The following is a 23,231-nucleotide window of genomic DNA, read 5'->3' as shown; positions in this document are numbered from 1 at the left end:
AGTCAGGGATTCCATGTCAATAAAAGGAGGAGAAAACCAATAATTCAATGACAGCAGTAAGGCATACACCTAGTTTTAAACTGACCCCCATGTTGTGACCAATGAAACCCTGCGGCATCTATCGTTATTTTAGCAGACAAAGCTGTTAAATATAAACTAATTCTTTTCTAACAGTATGTTGAATTTTTTTTTTTTTACAATTTCTCTTCCCTTTTCCCTCAACCCAGTTGTCTGCTCTCTGTGTCCATTCGCTTTGTGTTCCTCTGTGACCGCTTCTATCTTTATCAGTGGTACTGGGAAACTGTGCTTCTTTTTGTTGTGTCATCTTGTTGTGTCAGCTCTCCGTGTGTGCAGCGCCATTCCTGGACAGGCTGAACTTTCTTTCGCGCTGGGTGGCTCTCCTTATGGGGCACACTCCTGTGTGTGGGGTTCCCCTATGCGGGGGAAACCCCTGCGTGACAGGGCACTATTGTGGGCATCAGAATTGCCCATGGATTTGAACCGCGGACCCGGGTTTGAACTTCATACCTCCCATGTGGTAGGCGGACGCCCTAACCACTGGGCCAAGTTCATTTCCCTGTTGAATGTATTTTGGAGTGTGATTCAAGTAATTATTGCACCATTACCTCTGAATTGCTGTTATTTTCTCCTCCTCATTCCCTTGATCCATGACATCAAGCCATTTATCATAGAGACTGGATAAAAATACACCTTCTGGGATATTTCGAAGAAATTTCTTTACAAAGATGAAAAATAATGTTATTCTGCTGGAAAATGCATATTGGAGTAATTACAGAGAAAACATTTTGTTGACAAATTCAGTTCAATCCCATTTCCTTCCCAGCTACCCAAACTGACCTACACAGAGCTCAGTTACAACTCTCTACTGACTTGCATGCCCAGAAGCACATGCTTGTATTTTTTCCAACTAAACCTGATGGCATAAGAACAGAGTCTGGACTGTGGTGGGAATGAAGATAAATCCCCTTCTTTCTTCTGAAACTTACTCTTTTTGTACATTTTTGTACATAAATGTACACCCTGAGAAGGCCGGGGACAAAGCATTCTAAATCTTATATTTTTTTTTGAAAAGAAACACACAATCACATTTTGCTTATTTATTTTAGCCACAGTTCTCTTTCTTAGAAAGAAAAGTTCTGAAATAAACAAAACACATACACATCCATGAGAGGACTGGGTCTTGTGACTTGAGTTTTGTGTTATGTGTGTTCCCCTTGAGAGAAAACTCCTCTCATGACAGCATAATTCTTCCTTTCTTTCAATGGTATATAAGTTCAACTCTATAGACTTGTAGGCAGCAGATATTGGAAAAATACCCAAGTCCCTGGTGGGTACCTACATGTTACTCCTTACTACCTCATGGGTTGGAATATATACGCCTTCCCACAAAGGAAAACAAAACTCTAGTACTAGGACTAGAGTTATACAAATGTAAGCTTCCTAAGTGGTGACCTGGAAAATTTGTCACATTTTAGGGTAAAGGCATTGATGAACAAGCCTTAATACCTTAATACCTTAATACCTTAATACCTTAATACCAAGCCTTAATACCATACAATTGGGCCTATTAAAATTTATGAAACTTTAATTTTTTGTGCAAGGATAGTAAGTTGTCATGTTCCCGTGGTGGTTTCAAAGGCACACTTGCTTCTGCTCTTCTCACTAAATAGTCTGAATTATACACACTCAGAGCTTGCCCTTCTCTCTTGTTTTCTGGACCCTCTGCTGTAGAGTCCATTGGCAGGGGGGAAGGGGTATAGTGAAGCGAGCACATGTCCCAAGCAGAATATGCCAAGGGTATTTGTTGTTGTACCTCTGCATACAGTCTGCTCAATGGCAATCCCAACATGTTCCTGAACATATATTCATTTCTGGTTTAGGCCAACGCGCCCATGAGTTTTGGCATGGTTCAACAAAGCCAAGGTTTCAAAGTCTGATTCTCATCAAGAGCGGTCAACTTTTGACAGAGAAAACTTAAGGAATGTCTAAGAACTATATCACCCCCTTGCTAATCGCTACTTATATAACATGGAAAAACGGCAAAGATCTGCAGCTAGGAACCCTAACTCTTGCTGGAATATCAAATCAACTTCATGTGTACACCTCACCGAGTGCAACACCACTTGCTACTTGGTCATACTTAGTGTCTATGACTAACCCAGATCAGAGTAGCAGACTGTGGGTCTTTACTGAACTTTTGCTAGTTATCATATGACCAAACATAAAGGAGGACAAAGAAAGACCAAGGGTAGTTGAGAGTCTAAGACAACTTTAAGAACTTTTATTTAGAGCTATTTAGCAGCAAGATAGATTGATTCAAATTCTTTCTCTGTTCTATTACTTCCCCTTATAGAAACGTACTTGGATATTGGTGAGTTAGCACTATAATTGTATATATTTTTATACATCTGCATAACCCTGCTGAATGTTGGCTCTATATGTCCAGCCAAACTAATTTTGGCTGTGGTATACCTTCCCCTTGGGTATCACCTGGGCATAATACTTGTATCTAGGAACAGAATCCAGCAAATGTGATTGGATGTTACTTTCAAGATTAGGTTACTAAAGACTGACATACTAGCCTAGTACCATGAGATCTTTGCTAAGCTTTACTTTGATTTCCTACAACATAGAAAACCAAAGCTGACCTTATTAACAAGACTCTTCCATTCCAAACAAAGGAAGCATTCTCTTTGCTAAATAGTAAAGAATATCTGGGAAGGGGAAAACGGTGGGTTTCACAGTGCCAAAAGGAGCATAAATAAGTGCTAAAAACAACCTGAAGTTGTAAAGGAATGAAGACAGGGAGGGTGGTATGTGAGAAAAGGAAAGTATATCTGACATACTTGGCTTTTAACACCCCACATAGTTTCCTTAACTTTGTAAAGTGTTTTTCAATTTCTGAATTTATTGTACCTACTATGGTTCTTTGTCAATTACAACGAAGGAAATCAATCGTATTGTGTTAGAACTATATTGTATATGGATGATGGCAGAATTTTCCCTACCTTTAAGACAGATGCTACCACAAAAATGGATTCGATGTACAAATTCACTTTGATCCCAGCATTTAGTCTTTCCTGTAGAGCTCTACATGTGTTTAAATTGGCTGATTTTCTGAAGATGCCCTCTGTGGGTGGCCCTTTTATATTAATGACGAAAAGCATAGCCTACGGAGAACAAAGTAAAAGATAAATACATAGCATTTCATACACACAAGCCAGGGGTATGAGCTTGTCCCCTTTTGACAGCCAGAGCTAGGCTATGTGAGATAGGAGGACTGCTGAAAGGACTAAAGACAATTTTGAATTTTGTTTTTTTGTCTTTAAAGATATTTTTACCCATGAATCTATTCTATATTCATACTGAAACATTTTATATACTTGTTTTAATCAAGTTTTCCTTTTTCAGTGCATTTATACTTTAAGATCACACTTCTCTGTCCACATCAAGACCTTTATTGAATCATTCTCTTCTACTTCACCATGCTCTCCTCATTATCCCTTAAATATATGCTCTTTCCCAAATATGGACATCTTTTTTGCCATACTCGTTTCCTGTTTACTTGTTTCCCTTTAAGCAACCATATATACCATTCTTAATCCCAGCATTTCTTTCCCTCTTTCAAAATCAGTTTCTAAAACCCTCTCCCCTCCAGGAAGCCTTCTCCAGTTACCCTCCAGTTACCAGTCTTTTATTTCCTTAGTCTCTATTTTCATGACCTCTGCTTGCAGTATAGAAAGATAATAGGTGTTGGAGTCAGGTAATCCACGGGCTCTAAATCTGTTATGCCCTGCATTTACTGTGTGACTTTAGGGAAGATATTTAGTTTTACTGAGGCTTTTCTTTTTCTCACTTGGAAAGTTGGATGCAATAATCAAAACTAGGCCCTATATCTGCTATGGAAGATACATGATTTGGCATGGTCCCTAGCATGCATGTAGCACATTAAATTTCTTCACCCCTAGCATATGAAGCATTAGTGCAGTGCTTGGTAGGTTGCTGGAGACTCAAGAAATATTAACACTATAACTTCATATACTAGTTTCAGACAACACAGGTCAAATCGTGTTGCCTTCATTTGACACATTCTGTTAGGATGACAGGATTCATATATGCCAGAGGATGTCCTCACGCTTATGCTTACGCACTTGAAGTATAAATCAAACATATGAGATATTCTGAGTAGAAAGATTGGTTATTATCAGCTGAAGAAGTAATTATCTGTGATTCGAGGGTAGTGCAAGTTCATGGAAGATGCTGAAAGGAGAACGTGAGGTTGAGACGTATAAGAGATTTGTACATACAGAAGCAGTTTTGTTTTATCTGAGAGGTACATGTGAATCTGCTGAAATCAGTGGAATAGACAAGATTAACTTTTCTTACTGTGTCTGTCTTATGATTCAGCAATAGCTCAGTCAGAGTTTTATTCCTTGAAGAATATAAACAGAGCTCCTCAGAGAAAACCAGGGGTTGTCTAATGATTTCCCATTGGCTAGATTTGGATAAGAACACTTGACTTCCCAGAGTTCCTTTCCTCAATCTCCTTACTCAGGAGAGCTACAGAAGACCCACATGAAACCTACCGAAAGAAAGGTGGGCAGACTGTCATTCTCACAAATAGCTGTGAGAGAAAGGGCAAAGAGCTGTCTTGGATTAGGGGATGGTGGAGGCATGCAAAAGTTGTCCTGGAGAGGGGCAGAGCGCTGCCCCAAAGCCCAGTTTATACTAGATCTTCTCCCTTTAACTGTCTTCTGGCCTGAAAGGAAAGAAGAAATGGGATTATTAGAAGTAGCAGAGAGATATAGTTTAATTCATTTCCCCCTATTTTCATCATTTCCATTTGGAAACATTGTGATCGCTGTGATTAGAAGAAAAACAGGAGTCATTCATTGTGTAGAATTTCCCACATTCTGGAGTTGTCTGATTGACTCTTTGTGGGGTTTATGTTCTTTATTCCCCCTTATTTTGCAAACTGACAGTTACATCTAGGGGCTTGATAAGACTCAGGTTCAATTGTTTTGGTGGTACTACTTCCTAGATGGTGCTATTTACCTCCTGATGTGTTGCATCAGGAGGCACTTGGCATCCAGTTGCACTAGTTCACTGATGTTAGATCACTGATGTTAGATCGCCCATATTTAAAACACAAACAAAACAAAACTAAAAGGATTTGGTATACAAATCAAGCAGATTTTAGATAAGCATCAACCTTCATGATAAGTCTCTTTGCCATCTAGATTTTCCATTTGGCTTTCCCAGTACCCAACCATAGTGAAAGCTCTCCCCCATTAAGAGGATCTGCTTTCATGTCACAACCTGCCTAATCCCTCTTCTCAGACAGCCACTAGCTCCTCTAGGCTGGGGGGTTGGGCACAACCCTCAGGAATAATATGCTATCCTCAAGTTTCTGTTAACGTCATTCTTTTTAATAAAACTTCTCATTTGTGGTAGTGGGGAGTTGGCACAGGAGAAGAACCTTGCAATTTCTCATTCCTCTTCCACAATCTCCTCCTCATCCTCTTCCACTGGAGAAATTAAAAAAACTCACGCTAGCCCCATCAAAACACAAAGGAGCAGATACTAAAAGCGAAACAGGGGTGAAAGTGGTATGCACACAAATGCCCCCAAATCCATGGTCTCATTGAGAACTTGCCTTCCTCTTTACCTATTTATTACAGGTATCAGTCAACCTATCTCAGAATAGGGTTATGGCTTCCTGATGTGTTTTTTTTTTAATACATTAAAAATATTTTTTTAAAAAGACACTTTAGATTTCATAAAGTTACACAGAAAATATAGGGGATTCCCACATGGCCCACTCCCTACCCCTCCCACACTTTCCCACATTAAGAACATTCTTCATTAGTGTGGTACATTTGTTACAATTGATGAACACATATTGAAGCATTGCAACTAATGATGGATTATAGTTTACATTATAGTTTACACTCTGTTCCACACAATTTTGTAAATTATGACAAAATATATAATGGCCTGCAACATCATGTAGGACAATTTCAATGTTCTGAAAATGCCCCCTATTACAGCTATTTTTCCCTCTCCCTCCCCTCAGAACCTCTGGTGACCAGTGCGTCCACATCAATAAACGTGTACTACAACACATGTTCTTTAGGATTCATCACCCTGAGACTGAATCCTGGAGTGATAGCCAGGGTAAACAGGTATGGGAGGGGAGTGTTAAAGGGAGAAGACTGGAATTTTCTCATTAAGAGTCTTATTAAATTTTACTGTGTATGCATGTAATAATTATAATAAAAATATACACTATTATTAGCATTTTAAAATTAAAGCCCAATTTCATTAGAGTATGGTTTTTGACTTACATGGGAATACAAGAACAGCACCCATGTATAAATTAATATTATAGTTTTACTGTCCTCAATTTCTAAATTTTGGGGAAAATATGACTTTGGTATCTAATAAACACTTGCCTTATGAAGGAAGGTATAATACACACATAGATACATAAACCCACACAGGTGTGTAAATGAGGTTTGTTTTTTAACTAAAAATAGTTTGCAGGTAACTTACAGTTATTCCTCACATTGGTAATGACCTGTTGATAATATCATTTGCTGTGTCTGAATTTGTTACTGCTACAGTTATAGACTATAAAAAAAGAAATGAGAAATTAATAAGTAAATAATTTTAAAACAGGTGGGTAAATAATTACTGTCAAATTATTACTTATTCTAAAGCCAAAGCTTGATTTCAGATATTGATAAAGTAAAGCAATGAAGAATATGAACCCTTAATTATAATTTCATTCCTGTATATAATATGAAGCCATGAGAAAGCATTTCACTAAAACACACGTAGTTGTCTTAAAATAAAGGATGTGTGGTACACCAATGCAACAGATTAAGCAAGAAAGAGAAAGACTGTGCAAACCCACAGAGGACACATGGGCTTGTGCTCAGCACCTTGAGGCTATCTAATTCCTTAATGGAGAATGTAATTTAAAAAGGAGGGAGTTGGGCCCTTTCTCTCTCTTCCTGAGTTTATTCATTTGTGCATCACACATTCAATTTATGTAAAAATAGGAATAAGGACTGGCTATAAAAGATGTTTTTAAAAACTACTATTTATTGAGAAGTATCTGTCAGGCACCATGGGCACCAATGGTTTTTCATTGTTGAAATCTATTGAGACCCTGAAATAAAACCAATGAGTCTAGCAAACAATACTGAAAATTTTAAAAGTCTAAGTTCCATTCCCAACTTTGTCAGGGAATAGGGTATCTATCTATATAACTCTTTATTACACCTCACATTGAGAAACTGCTCCCTAAAAAGTGGAAGACAATTTGCAGAAAACAACCTGAAAGGGATAAGGATTCTGAGATATCTGACAACTATCTGAATTCCAAAGGACATTATTAAAAAATAATATGCAGCCAAAAACATTTACTATGCACATAGGATTTACAATATTTTTGTATAAATCCACAATGAGAGGCTGTACAATGATAACTATTGCTTAAAGAGGACAAATAAGCAGCAGAAGTAGACACTCACAGGCACAGTTAGGGGCTTTTCGTGGATCCCCAAAAGGATCATGTTCTTGGAGCTAACCCATTCCTGTGGGTGTTGGGCTGTTTGATTGGATTGAATTAAGCTGGGGGATCTATGATTGGATTGCTTCTGTGAGGTGTGACCCAGGGTAGGTCTTGGCCCTCTTGCTGGAGTCCTTTATAAAGGGGGGATTGAAAGCAGAGACATAGAGAAAAAAGAGGCTCAGAGACAGAATAGGTCCTGGGGTTTGGAGGCTAGAAAAAGCAGAGCACAGGGGTGTGGGAAGAGGCTCCTGATAGGCTCAAAAAGCTCAGAAAGAGGAAGCCCAGAGGAAAAAGGAGAGATGAGCCATATATATGATCTCCCACAGCTGAGCTCCAAGAAACAGCATCTATAGATGACGCTACCACGTGCCTGATCACCCACAGCTACAACTTGTTGAGATAGCATCTCTTGATGATGCCTTGCTTTGGGCACTTTCACAATCTCAGAACTGTAAACTTCTAACCTAAAAAATTCCCAATACTAAGCCAACACATTTCTGGTATATTGCATTGACAGCATTTAGAAACTAAAATACAGGACTTAAAACAAAAATGATATTTAAAACAAAATTAAAGGAAACCCTTTTCATAATTCATCATTTGCCATTTCACTGTATTTTTTTTTTCTTTGTGGGCCAACTGCTTGACACGACAGATGGCCTTGAAAATTGTTTGTTATTTCGATTTTTATAAAGACAACTTAAAGCATTGATTTCAAACTGTGTTACTCGTAGTCCCAAAGACTCTGAAAAAAGTGTCTCAGAGTCTAGCAGTAGAGCTAAAGGCAGCCAAACTCAGGAACTTTAGAGGCTACCCATAGCTAAAATGTGTAGGAGGATTTACATATTGGGCTTTAGGTTGGTATTTAATTAGAAGTAAATTTCCTGTAATTTTTTAAAAGTGTTTAAAAATGCTTCAACGTAATTCAACCTTTCCGATGAAATCGTTTGTAAAGTAAAAATCTCTTCTGAAATGCTAATGATCATTCCCTAATTTATTTGGTTTGTAAGGCAATGGCTTTTCTTAGCATAGGGAACATATATGTTCAAAACAGTAATTACAGGGGTATATGTATTTCTTTCCTGCTTGCTGTTGCTTCTTGTAGGTAAAACATAAACTCTAGTAGATAGACTCTTTGTAAACATATAGCTTTAAAAAAAGCCCATTACTCATATAATTTGAAAAAAAGGAAATGTGATTACTTTATTCCAAAGGAGTTAAAGTGTTACTAAACACATGAAGAAGCAGGAAAAAGTGACCAATTCTTGAGGTGAGGCCACCTCTAAGATGAACCAGATGTTCAAATTATGAGACAAAATGCAGCTATTACAATGATGTTCAATGATATAAAGGGAAAATTCTTCAAGGAAGGTGAAATAAAGACATTTTCGGATAAAAGAAATAAAATTTGTTAACATCAAATCTGCACGACAAGAAATGCTAAGGAAAGTTAGTTTCTTCAGGATGAAAGGGAAACAGAATCAGAAAGAAACTTGGAACTTCAACAATGAATGAAGAACATTAGAAATATTTATTTTATATAAATTAACCTTAATAAAACCTATTATTTAAAATTTCAAAGGTATTTTCCATGAAAATTCTGAATGTAACCAACTGCTACAATAGAAATCAAAGCAGACAGAGACAAGAATACACTTTGCTACAGGAGAACTCTCTAGTCTTATCTCCCTCAAGCAATGACATCTGCTACTTGGGAACAGGTCAGAATATTAGCATAACTTTCCTAGCTTCCCTGAAACACTACTTCGAATGACTGTTTTATTTCTACCTACAAATATATTTTGTGCTATCTACAGTTGCCATAATGTATGACAGAACAAAGTGCCACAAAATATTCAGAATATGAAGAATCTATCTTGTTTATCACTGTGAATGGACAGCTTGGCCACTGCACTATATTTTTAGAAATAAAATTATATACAAAATAACTGGGGCTTAAGGCTTGATATTTTCCAATAGCATAAACAAAATGAGGTAGAAACCTGCTGACCCATTAAAAATGTCATACATCTCAGTTCTTTCAATCCTGACAGTCCTCAGAACAAAGGACATTTCAAAACTATTCTGTATTTGAAATGACATTTAAATGCAGTATCTGATATAGAGTGAATCCTGTACTAGAAAAGTAAAAATCTATAAAGGATATTATTGGGACCAACTAGCAAAACTGAAACATGAATGTTACATTAGAGTACTATAACAATGTTAAATTTACTAAGGTTAGTGGTTATATAAGAATATCCTTATACTTAGAAAAGGCTTAAGTACTTAAGGATAAGGAATGGGTCCTCAAAAATAGGTACATAAACACATACGTATACACAGAGACAGAGAGAGGAAACAATAAAGCAAAGGGGTTAATATGTTATCAATAGATGAATCTGGATAAAGGGTATATGGGTGTTCTTTGTACTTTTGTAACTTCTCTGTGAGTTTAAAATTATTTCCAAATAAAATGTAAAACAAACAAACAAAGAAACAAAACACCCCTGTGGAATCAACCAAAACCACTGGCATGTAAAGTGACGACTAAAAATAAAATGTTTACTTCTAATAGGAACGACTTGCTTTTGTAAATCATTTTATTACATCAAACCACTTCAGTTGCTATTAGAAAGATCCAGAGAAACATTAAGGATATTTAACATGCAATATTCTTTCCAAGCTTAAACACTGCAGCAAACATGAATTCCTCTTGCCTTGTAATTCCCTAGGATTTACTTTTTACATATACAAAGACATACATGTTTATAGGAAAATACATTTTCCACATGGACTTACTAAATACTCTCACCTCCCATTCTGACTCTCATTCTGCCTAAGTCAGGAACTTGTAATTTAATTTTGGAGTTTTAAAACTTACAAAGGTACAGTTCTTGATGTCCTTAGTGAAGATTCTGAGGGACTACTCTCCAGGTGGTCTTTCTCTTTGGCTAGATTGATGTATCTAATTAAATTCAAAAGTAACCCAAATTAGATTAGGATGAATTTAGTTAATAGCTTATTTTAAAATAAATCTTTGTTGCTATCATTTTCGATATATTTTATTACTCATTTTTAAAAGCATATGGATAGACTTACAAGATTAAATTTCGGATTGGAAAATATACAAAAATATTCCAGGAAAAAGGACATGGCCCAGAAAAAATATAGGTTGTCCCTGTCATGTGAGATTTGGGCAGCAGGTAAGGCCCTCAAAACTTTCCTGTCTGGGATGGGAAGTCTGTCATCTTTCTGGGCTCAAGAGTAGGAAATAACAATTGCTCTGAGAATTACTCAGTAGAGTAATTTGCATTTATGGATATCTAATACACATTTGAGAATAATATTACATCCAAGCCATAGGATGGGGAAAAGAGAAAGATAAGAGTGGTAACTAGAACATCCTCAAAAACAAGCAAAACGGGCATGCCAATGAGAGAACATTATTTACAGAAGCAGCCAGCAAAAAATCTAAACAAGGAGTTACTTGAGGATAGCCTTACAGTTTCCACAAAGCAGAGGGGAATCGTTTGGCACTTCTTTGCAGTGATTTGCATTCTTTTATCACAGGTCAATGATTAAACTATATATACTAACAAAAATACCTTTGAAGGAAAGAGTGCCATTGATCCTTTTGTTCTGAAGATCTGAAATTCAAAAAAGGAAAAACTTAAAGCACATAAAATGCTTATACTATATATATTAACGCCTACCATTCTAGATAAAAATATCAGCAGTTGTTACTGATGTGGATGCATGTGTTAAGTTGTACCCTCTGCATAATGGAGACTTTGATGGACCCTGTTTTTTTTATGGGTTAAAGTATTACAGTGATAGGAAGTAGATCTTTTAGTGGAAGATAATTTAGTTAGGAATCTAAACACTTGACTGCAGCAAATACATGCACACTATATGATCATGGGAAAGTCACAACTGCTCTGAGCTTTAGTTTCCACACTAAAAAAGGAGTTAATTACAGCTCAGAGTGTTGTTCTTACATCTTTAACTATTATTCTACTATAATTCTATTTATTTAACTATTATTCTACTAGTATTCAGATTAAATCATACTTAAGAAATCCAGCATTTGGATGGAATTATCTTGGCCCAGAAAGAAGATTATCTTTTAAAGGGTAAAAACTAATATTTTATTTCTCTATACAGATCACAGAAATGTAATATGTTAAAAATTAGTTCCTAGAAGATGTATTCTTTATTACTATGATCAAAATCAACCTACCAACTGCTAAATTACTAATGACTAATAGTAATTTAGCAACTTTTAATATTCAAAATTAAAAATGTAGCTTTTTTTGTTGTGGCAAAATACACATAATATAAAATTTACCATTAGTGGCATTTAGTACATTCATAATGTTGTACAACCATTACCACTATCTAGTTCTGGAATATTTTCATGACCTCAAAAGGAAACCCTGTGCCCTTTAAGCAGTCACTCCCCATTCCCTACTTCCTAATCCCTGGCAACTACCAATCTGCTGTCTCCATGGATTTCCCTATTTGGACATTTCTTATAAATGGGGTTATAAAATACATGGCCTTTTGTGTCTGGTTTCTTTTACTTAGTATAATGTTTTTAAGGTTCATCCATGTTCTAGCATGTATCAGTATTTCAGTCCTTTTTATAGTGGAATAATATTTCATTGTATGGATATACCACGTTTTGTTTACTCATTTATCAGTTGACTTTTAGCTCTTGTGTTTAACACTACTATACATTCATGCACAGGTTTTTGTTTGAACACCTATTTTCAATTCTTTGGGGTATATATTCAGGGGTGGAACACTAGGTCATGTAGTAATTCTACGCTTAGCTAATTGAGGAACTTGTTAAACTTTTCCACAGCAGAACCTTTTATATTCCCAACTGTAGCAGTTCTTCCCTCTCCCCCAATCATCACTTCAGACCTCCCACTTGACCCTCAATCAACATATGCACATTTACACATTTTGTAAGTACTCAATTTGTAGAAAAAGAATAATAGCAAATAGTAAATGCATTAGGTACCAGGTACTACCGTCAATGCCTTGTACATATTCATACAGCATTATAATCCATATAATGTATGTAAACCTGGTTTCCACATTTTTTTCCTGATTAAAAAATAAGTTTAATGGAAACTCCCTCATCGAAGACTTCATATATTCTCAATTTTTCCTGCTTCCTTTCACTTGTAACTTGGAGGAGATGTAAAAGGAACTGATAATCTTTAAAGAAATCAGTCATGGAAAAGATACATATAAACAGTTTCTTCCTAATAATCTTTGAAAAATTTTCCTTAAAGTCATTTGCCATATTATAGAATTCAGTAGATTAATAACTTGGAAACATTTCAGTAGTCTTGACCTTAGAATGGTGTGTGGGATTTTGGCAGAGTGGGCCAAGGAGGAAAAAACGAGTGTTGAGTACATGTGATGAATACTGGCTCTCTGTAAAATAAGAATGGGGAATTGGGTGCAGCTGTCCAGAACAGCAGATCTAAGTGTTGCCTGATCACTCTGAACCCAAGAGTGCCAACTGATGATTTTAGGGAAAGAGACCATGTTCCATCTTTATCCCAGCCAAGGAATTTGTCTTGGAAAATGAACCTGCTCTCCATGAATCATACCTTTGTTTTAATCGTTAGCCTTTTAGACACCAAATCAGATACATAGCAATTAAGGCAACCCAGTATTTTATGACATGATTATTTTTATTTGTATGAGCAATCATTATTTCTGAAGAGAATTAATTTAGGCATATAAATGCAATTTTTCAAACTTAATTGGACTATTTGATAATACTTGCTCAAGAAAGGTCTATTTTAACAGTTTAAAACACAGAGAATACCTGGGCATAAGGAGAGGAAGATGTTGGAGAGAGGGCCCTAAAATCTTACCCTCTCTATTCTCCTTTCAGATCTCCCAAATGCCTACTCCCAAAGTAACTCAAAGAGACTGTCTGAAAAACCATGATCAAAACCAAAGGAAATTACTCCAATGATTCCAACTATTCACTATTAATTTGTACATATTTTAGTGAAAAACTCTTTGGGAAAAGTACAAAGCATACAAGTATCTTTATAGGAGTCAAAAAGTGAGTCATTGGCTTAATACACAATCAGAATTAAATGTTTTCCTTTTTAAAAGTCAGAGGAACCAAATTTGATACTTTTCTATCCGATACAATATAAAATTGACTTCCTCCCTCATATATTATAGCTAACACATGTAACAGAACCAAGCAGTGATTTTTACCTGAAGCTGGCTATGAAGTTCACCGTGGGCCAGCCCAACACAAAGGACTTTGTGGCCTTGTGGCTGCCTTCTCCCACTTCATCCACACAGTCTGCTATCCACATGGTGCTCAGTGGAATTTTATTTTTCACCTTAAAGATTTTTTTATACCTAGAAAGATAACCACGCAAGATCTTTGTTAGTTTGTTTTTTAAATGTTATGGGGGAGGGGGAGCAAAAATAAATAAATAAATAAATAAATAAATAAATAAATAAATAAATAAATAAATAAATGTTATAGGAAAAGATGTGCTCATAAGATACCAGTTTTTGCTCTTCCAGAGCAAAGCATGCCTTATTTATCTCTATTACCCTCAGAGCGCAGCACAGTGAATGGTTAGATGGACCTTTGCTAAGTGTGTGCTGAGCAAATTCTGGACCAGGAGAGTCCTGAAAACACGGCATTGATGGCATCAAATCATCATAGACAGGCGGGTTTATTTTTCTGAGTGTTGAGTTTGGAACAAAACTAATTTTACAGTTACTGCTTTTTAAAAAGAACCATTAATTCATTTATTATTTATGTCTTACATACTTGAAAAGGTGTTTGGGGACTGAACATAGATTAAAAGTATGTGACATAAAAGTATTTACAAAATTTTTTTCTTAGGCAAAACAGATGGATTACAATATTGGATTAGAGGGATTTAAAATACATTTTCTTTTTAGTTTTTATGAGATTTTCTAGCCTTTCAAGCATAGGTTATTTTAAAATTTCTTTTCTGGAGATTTTATTCATCTCATTTTCCCTTAGATTCCAACTAAAACTGAAACTGAACATGACTATCTAAGTTTGAGCTTTTAGGGACCCCAGAAGACCATGTTCTAAGAGCTAACTCTTGTGGGTGTGAACCTATTGTTGGTGGAACTTTTTTATTAGATTACTTCATTAAAGTATGGCCCAGGATAGACCTTAATCTTCTTTCTGCATCCTTTTTAAATGAGATGAATTCAGATAAAGTGATAGAAACCCACAGAAATTGAGAGAGAAAGCCAGAAGCTGAAAGCAATCAAACCCCAAAGAGAAGGGCGAGACCAGCAGACACCATCATGTGCCTTGCCATACAAGCAGCCAGTTTTCATGGAGAAAGCATGGCCTTAAGATGCCTTTGTTTGGGCATTTTTCACAGCCTTAAAACTGTAAGTGTACAACCTAATAAATCCCCATTTGAAAAGCCAACCCATTTCTGATATATTGCATTTTGGCAGCCTAGCAGACTAAAACACGACTTAAAAAAAACAACCAACAAAAAACCCACAGCAGAGGCCAAGAAGCCTTACATGTAAGGCACAGATACACTTCCCATTTAGCTCTGGGTAGTCAGAAGGTGACTTCATCAGTGGTGAAATTGCTTTCTAAAAATTTCTGTGTAATTCCCCTTGGATGCCTGATATGGAAACTATATCTCTTGGCTTAATTAATAAATTTAATGCTCAGGTGGGCCTGAGATTTAAAGAGGTACAGTCTTAAGAAGGATGCCAGCTCACCTAGGCACTTCACTTTAGGACTCCCTATTATTCAGAACTATTTGTGGGAACACTAAAGCTAAAATAAGGTCAAAGAAATCTCATGTAGAAACATCCCTGTGACTATACTGAATCATGGAAGAATTCAACGGGATTTATGAAATAAAAAGAATTTTGCATGAAGTAAAACTGAAGGTAAATGCAAAGTTAGATGCAAATCTTGGGGCACACTGAATATCAGAGTAATGGAAAAGGGCCAAATGACACAAGGTGGCTTCTTTCCACATCTTATTTCAATACTTTTTTTAATCCTATTACTGTGTATTTGAAGATTTTTATTAAAGGCAACTGTCAGATAAAATCATTTTTCTACATAGCAACTCTAAAGGTATTATAAAATGAAAACTATATGGCCAATTGGAAGATAGACATATATCTGCTTGTTTGTACAGCGTTTTCTAGTGCAGGCATCTGTATGTATATATAGTAAAGATACTGGGGAAACTTCCACATACACTGACCTGGAAAAAAATCATTTCTCTCCTCATTTCAATAAGGTGCCCAGACTCCTTTTAAACCAAGGGACCATCTAAAAGCCCAGAGCATGGTTTCCACCAGCTTATGGCATGTATTCAGCACTTACCACGTACTAAGCACTCTTCTGAATATTTTATGCACACAATTTCATTAAATCCTTAAACAGCTGCAACATTCTCTAGTAACTACATCTTATAGATCAGGATACTCAGAGAGGTTAAATAATTGCCAAAAGCAACAGAGCCAGAATTTGCACGTAGTTAACTTTGGAGTTTATGCTTATAAACACTTGGCATCCATGGATATTGACCAACCTTCTAAAGCTCAAGCACAGAGGAATCATTCCATGAAGTTCCCCCTCAGTTTTTCTATCCTCAACCTTGTTTTTTCTTCCTTAGTCATTGGGCTTTCTGATTGGTTTGTGTCTTTATTTTGGTGTTGAGGGGATAAATTTCATAACATTTTTATCAATGAAGCTAAATGCTAGCTTGGATTTATGTAAAATGTATTACAACAAAACTTTATATACAAATGAATATTCCTACAGTGCAACTCTGTTTCTTAATTCTTAATCACCAACTCTATTAGACTATCTCAGTAGAAATTAGAAAGTAGAACTCTAATATAGCTTGAAGAAGTCTGCAGTTTTTATTTCTATTGTGTAGTTACTTACTATACATCTAATATGACTGATGCCCCTCTTGCTTTCCTTTACTTCAGTATTTATCCAAGAAGGAATGCCCCACTAAACTGTGAAAATTTACAGAATTCTAGGGAGATCCCCTCATTCTAAGACAAGTGTGTTCTGCTAGATTCTTGGGAGTAGGGGCCATGGTATATTCCAAAAGTATCGGTTTATGATTTCACTGATAATAAGTCAAAAGTCACCTTCATCTTCTGACGTAAACAAAGGTCATTTTTCAATGTTTCTGTATTTGCTTAATAACTAAATATGAGGATAGTGATGGCTAAAAAGGGTGCAAGCTAAACTAAGAACAGCCCCTACTTTTCTGTAAATTCTGTGTGGGCTTCCACTAGTATTTAGTATTCATAAAGCAGATCCTGTTTTAAAAAATAAGAGTTATAATTTTATTGGAAAAAAATAACTTATTTAGTATGCTTATTTAGTAGGATATCAAAAGTGATCACAAAAGTTTCATCTGTCTCTAATTCCCAAGGACAAAACTTTCTAGTGTAGTATAGAAAAAAATGACAAAAACTTCAAAACAATTTCACTATTAAAATCAAGCACAACTGAAGCAAACATAATGCCTTTGCAAAGAAATATTTAAATCCTCTTTCTTATCACACACATACTAAAGATATACTTCTATTGACCAAATGCATATGTAGCAGTTGGTAATTGTCCCACTTGAGCTTACTTCTGAAGCATCAATCTAAATAATAGAATTCTGAACTGGAAACTGAAGATGAGCTGGAGTAAAATGGAACCTAAGTCACTCCACCCCCTTCTTATGGCTAAGTGGAAAAATGAAGCACTAAACTTAGATTATTAATTTGAACAGATTATTGATTCACAACCTTACTTCTAAGAATGAAGTATATAAATTTGTTATTAGAAGGGGCTATTTCTTTTTGGTTGTTGCTTTTTTCTGAAATTTTTTTTCTTTCTGCAAATGTACCCAAATATTCCGTGTAGGAATGATAATAAGGAGTTTCCTGAACACTGAGGTCAAATTTTGTACATAGAGACCTATTCAAAAGTCTATGTTCACTCTGGGACTTGGTCTTATAAACCAAATTCACAATATGTATTATTTTCAATGGATGTAGAAACTAAACAAAAATAATCCTTCAGGAACAGAGTTTCTTAACAAGAACAGTAATATATAAATTGATATAGATTTTGTCACATCATGTAAACCCATGAGTGTATGCAAAGAGCTATCTCAAAAGCAGCATGTGAAAAATGTTGCACAGCTTTTTTGGTAAGGGCCAAATCCAAATAAAAATTCAGCTCCTAAGCAGATGCACTTTTCTAGTGGAAAGGGAACACAGTCTTTATAGTAAATGTTTTTAGCAGAGGACAACAGGTTCCAGAAATCCTATTGAGAGGTTAGCAGTATCCAGAACAATAAATGACTTCTGGTAAGAAAACAACCATCTTCTACTTTCCTTAAATACCATAATTATAAAGATTAGAAAATGAAAGCGAAAGAAAACCCATTCCTGTTCCTCTTAACTGTCAAATGTGAGTAGACTGAAGGTCCTAATAAGCAGGAGGTGAGAGGTGTTCTTGCTTGTTGGCTTATTTCCCAGGTTGAGCACAGATAAGTGCAACACAGAGTGGAGGAAGAATATGGCCTTGGGAAGAAGGCAGGCTGGATTTGAATTCTTCCCCATAATGACTTGGGACCAATTATTGTTTTCATATCTAAAATCTGGAGACGATAACAATATCTGCCACCTGCTGTGGAGGATTGTTGGGAAAATTACACAAAACCTCTCTGCTGCTCTAGTGTGGTTCTGAGAACCCATCCAATAAATTTTCATTTACTACTTTCACCTTGGTTAAATAAAAAGATAACAATCTGCATTTTGAAAAAATAATGATTTGTTTCTCTACTGATGGCCTCTCTTGGCCTTCAAATGGACTCATACTGGGGCCTGGACAAAGAGCCTTTTTGCCTCTGTACCCTTGATGACCTCACCATCTCCACAGCTTCACTGGTAGGCAATTTCTCTCATCCAAAAACACATTCTAAAGCATATTTTCTTATCTGTTATCTTTGCCACTGATTTTTTTTTTTTGATAGCTGGATTTCTCATTCATTTTTCAGTTCACTAAGCATCTGTTCTATTTCTTTCAAGATACCAAGCAGATGGAAGTTAGTCTTTTTATTTCCCACAAAGGAAAGGTTGCTTTTAATAATCAGAGAGAAACGAAATGGTTGTGGAAGGTTCTATGAAATCCAGAAGAAAAGAAAGAATAGAGGCAGCAGCATTACATGTTAGGATGCTTTGAAATGAAAAGACCTGGTTTCAAATGTGGACTCCTCTAAATACTAACATTATGACCTGGGGAAAGCCACTGTGCTTCTGAATATCAAGGCTCTCTGTAAAATAAGGAAAAGAATCCCATCTTATAGAGTAGTTGTAAAGGTTGGCCAAGATTAGGTATATAAATTCCTGAGAATAATACCTGACACATAATAAGCCCCAAATAAATTGTACCTAATATTATTAATGTCACTCAGATTAAATAGAGCATTTTGCTAAATTAGTACTTAATCTTGCATGTCTTATCTGTGTATGACATAATTGGAAGCCAGGGTGAAGGTAGCAGAGAAAAGTTTAATTTTCTTCTACTGACTAAAAACTTCTTAATGAGATTTTGTTTTTTTAAATATTTTGTCTCTTATGATGTTCCATAAATAATGGAACTAAAGATGGAGCAGGTAAAGGGGTGACCAGATCAGTCGATTCCTCCCATCCCATATCCTTCATACATTTATTGAGCAATCACCTGGTTCTAGGCTGGGTTATTAGTTGTATTGGTCTTTAGGCCTGAGGAGATAGTGCATTCAGCTGGTTCTGTCTCCAACATACATTCCAAATGTGTGGGCTGCATCTTTTATTTTCAAAGGCACTACCAAACTCTAGCCCTTGTTGTCATCCATCACTATTTACTCCCTTAACTAGTCTCCCTGCTTCCCCACTTGCCTACTCTCCAATCCATTATTTACTATACTGAGAACAATAAGCTACAAATATAAACCAGATATGGTCACTCTCCTAATTAAAATCCTTGGGAATACTATCATTTACCATTGCCTATGAGGACCCTTTGTGACCAGACCACTACCCACTTCTCCAATCTCTTTTCTGATATCATGTCCCATGCATCAGGTTCCCATCACATCAGCCTTTCCTGAAACCTCCCTTCAAGGGGCCGATCTGCACCCACCTTAGAGCCTATTGTTTCCTCAGCCTAGAAGGCCCAGTTGCCAAGTTTATGAATGGTGATTGTGTCTCATTTCATAGGTTGCGTTTAAATGTTGCCAAAGCAGAAATGCCTTCTCAGACAACCCCTAACGCTGTCCCATCCTCTTCTCCACGTGGCACCCTATATATATCTTCTTACTAGAAACACTAATCACAATCTGTAATTTCTCTCTTATTTTTATCTTTTCATTTTGAAGTCCAGCAAGAGGGCCCCTGCCTGTACATTCTTAGTTTATGTCCTACAGAAGCATGGTACAGAGCAAGGCCTTCGTGAATACTTGCTGAATAAATGGAGGATCAACATATTTATAAAACAAAACACACAATATTTTCTTACAAGAAGGGTTAGTGAAAATGCAATTCTAATGATCAGTAGGAGAGCATGTAGAATATACACACCTGGTGTTAGACACAAGCAACAAATCACTGAACAGGAATAGGTGACGTTTCTGCCTCCTCCAGCCTCTTTTGAGTTCCACAGGGCCATGGATCAGAAGAGTACGATTGGGGCCTTCAAACGATGTGGTTCTCTCATTGTGGGTGTCTGCCCCAGTGGAAGGGCTTCTCCTGCAACACATCAAACACCACAGAACAGCTGGTCAATGGTTAAATACAGGATAGAGTTTTATGCTAAAGGTCATGGAATACACAACTGTTAAACATTGAGGGTCAATCCCCCAAAACAGCATTCCATGATTCAAATTTAGGAATCATAGAGTCATTTTATTTATAGTTTTTAAGCTATAAAGCTATAAAGAGATGAAGTCACTTAGGCAGTTGGCCTAGAAGGAGAACAGATTCAAGGATAGAGCCTGAGACATCAACTCAGTGAAGGGAGAAAGAAGAAAGCAGCAAAGCAGATCTGATCTGTCAATAATAAAGAGAACCAAAAGGCCAAATGTAGAAAGTATTTATTAGAAGGGAGAGTTCAACCATGTCAAATGTTGCAGCAAGTCCAAGGCAGATGGTTAATGAGAATTGACCATTAGATTTAGTAACAGAAGTAATTGGTAATCATAATGAGAAAAATTTTGGAGGAATGATATGACGAATACTTAATTGGAGGTAGGCCAAATGCCTCTCCAAAGAGAGTCACACAATCCCTAGAACCTTTGAATATGTTACATGGTAAAAGAGATGTGGTAGATGCAATTAAGATTACAAATCTTAAAATGGATAGATTATCCTGGTGGCCCAATCTAATCACATGAGTCCTAATCAGAATTTTATCTGGCTGGAGTCAGAGAGATGACCAAGAAAGGGAAATCAGAAAGATTTGAAGTCTGAGAGGGACCCACCCCAACACTGTTGGAAGGAATCACAAGGAAGGCATGAATAGAAATGTAGCCAGCTTCTAGGAGCAAAAACCAATTCCCAGGTCACACCCAGGAAGGAAAAAGGGAAGTCAAAATTACAATCTAAAGGAACAGAATTTAGTAAAAAATTTGAATGAGCTTGGAAACAGATTTTTTCCCCAAAGACTCCAGGAAGGAAAGCAGCCCAACAGATACTTTGACTAGACTTGTGAGACCATAAGCAGAGAACTCAGTTAAGCTCAAGTAGACTTCGGACATACAGAAACTATGAGATAATAACTTCCTGTTGTTTAAAGCTACTAAATTTGTGATAATTTGTTATAGCCGCAATAAAAACGTAATATAAATTTTTTTACCTTAAAGTAGAGTGCTGCTGAAAAACTACTTAAAAAAATGTGAAAATGGTTTCACATTGGCTTAAAGTGTGTTTCCATTCAATCGCATAATATATATTTACTCTACAGAACCCACTATGTTGCATCTGTAGGAAAGCCTAAGATGGATCTGATAATTTAGTCACCAAGCACTTACAACCTAGTAAAAGAAAAGGAAACACAAGACAAAGCATGACCTAACATAGATTAAAACAAAACAAAACAAAAAAACGGTAGAAAGATTTGCAAGGAATTAATTATAATTTGGTTTCACAGTAGCATCAAAATTTAGACAATTGAGAATTGTGGAAAATTGACTCCCACCATGTAGGTTAATATTAAAATTTTAGGGCAAAATTATAAAAGAACAATAAATAAAAACAGAAAAACAGCAACAAGTTTCTAAACACAAGGTAGTGCTAATAAAATGGTCTTAGATATTATTTGGTTTAGGTATGCTAAGCTCTAGCAGGACTCTGACAATAATAGGTAAAACAACTAAATTGAACTGAACATAAAAGCTTTCTTTCACAAATATGGTAGACTTTTTCTTAGACTCACAGAAAATTTTCTTCATTGAGCCAACCGAGGGTCTCCCCTGAGAAGGTAAAACCTGTTCTCTGGTGTTCAGTAGACTAAATCTTATAAACTCGAGCAGCTTTTCATGAAACAAGTGGTGAAGTTAAGAATTAGTTCATATATTTTAGAGGAAACAAGGCAGAACACTTCTAGTCTGTTTTTCATGATTAAAAATAGTATATTAAAAGACTACCTTGTACAGGAAAGCCTCCAATTATCACCTAAAAGCTTGGAGTGCTTTTTGATTGATGTGAACATCTTTTTTTCCTTGAATTCTAGGCAAAGAAATCAGATTGTGTCTGCAGCTCTTGGCAGAGGACTGCAAACAAATCCAAGAACCCTGAGGCTTCTGAGGTTGCCTGGATCACTCTTCATTATGATGTCAAGGGTCTATGGCTCATGCCATAACTGACAAACTGACTTTGCCTCCATCTCTCGATTTTTTTTGAACGAAACTTTCAAATTTCATCAAAGTTTAACTGACTTGGAGTAGGTGGACCCTAAACCAATATCACTGGATCTTTATAAGAAGAGGAAATCTGGACATACAGAGAGACACAGAGAGAGAGGTTGGTTGTTGGTCCTGGAGGCAGAGTCTGAGTTATGCCAAAAGCCAAGGAACACCAAGGATTGCTGGGCTCTTTCAGAGGCCAGGAGAGAGGCATAGTACAGATTCTTCTCTACAGACTTTAGAAGAGCATGTTCCTTTGACACCTTGACCTCAAATTTCCAGCCTCTAAAGAGTGAGACAATAAATTTCTGTTGTTTTAAGGCATTTAGTTTGTGTATTTTGTTACAGCAGCTGTAGGAAACTAGGATATTGACATTGAAACAGTCAAGATACATCTCAGTCACTGCCAGATCTTTTTACAGCCACAACATCTTCCCTCCCAGGCCCACCACATCTTTCATACCTGGCAACCACTAATATATTTCCATTTCTAAAATTTTCTAATTTCAAGAACGTTATATCCAGCCATACAGTACATAATCTTTTTGAATTGGCTGTTTTTTCCCTCGCATGATTCTCTGGAGATCCATCCAGGGTATTGCAGGTATCAATAGTTTGTTTCTTTGCGTCACTTAGTA

At 36.3% G+C, this 23,231-nt stretch overlaps 1 protein-coding gene and 1 long non-coding RNA gene across 2 annotated transcripts; both read right to left on the bottom strand.

Annotated features, from left to right (window-relative positions):
- Positions 1-632: 632 nt before the first annotated feature.
- Positions 633-4,774, bottom strand: LOC139439512 (uncharacterized). Its single transcript, XR_011649453.1, has 3 exons — positions 4,608-4,774; positions 3,030-3,191; positions 633-736 (listed from the first exon to the last, which is right to left on the bottom strand). It is a non-coding gene; the product is annotated as an uncharacterized lncRNA (long non-coding RNA).
- Positions 4,775-6,575: 1,801 nt separating this feature from the next.
- LOC131275999 (rho GTPase-activating protein 20-like) lies at positions 6,576-22,410 on the bottom strand. Its single transcript, XM_058288122.1, has 6 exons — positions 22,336-22,410; positions 20,273-20,440; positions 13,865-14,014; positions 11,212-11,253; positions 10,488-10,571; positions 6,576-6,654 (listed from the first exon to the last, which is right to left on the bottom strand). The coding sequence occupies exons 1-6, from the start codon at positions 22,398-22,400 to the stop codon at positions 6,648-6,650; spliced, it is 516 nt and encodes a 171-aa protein (XP_058144105.1). The 5' UTR covers positions 22,401-22,410; the 3' UTR covers positions 6,576-6,647.
- Positions 22,411-23,231: the final 821 nt, after the last annotated feature.

Source organism: Dasypus novemcinctus, chromosome 1, assembly GCF_030445035.2.
Source record: "Dasypus novemcinctus isolate mDasNov1 chromosome 1, mDasNov1.1.hap2, whole genome shotgun sequence".
Lineage (NCBI taxonomy): Eukaryota > Metazoa > Chordata > Mammalia > Cingulata > Dasypodidae > Dasypus > Dasypus novemcinctus.
The sequence above is the reverse complement of the archived record's forward strand: the minus strand, read 5'-3'. Positions and strand labels throughout refer to the sequence as shown.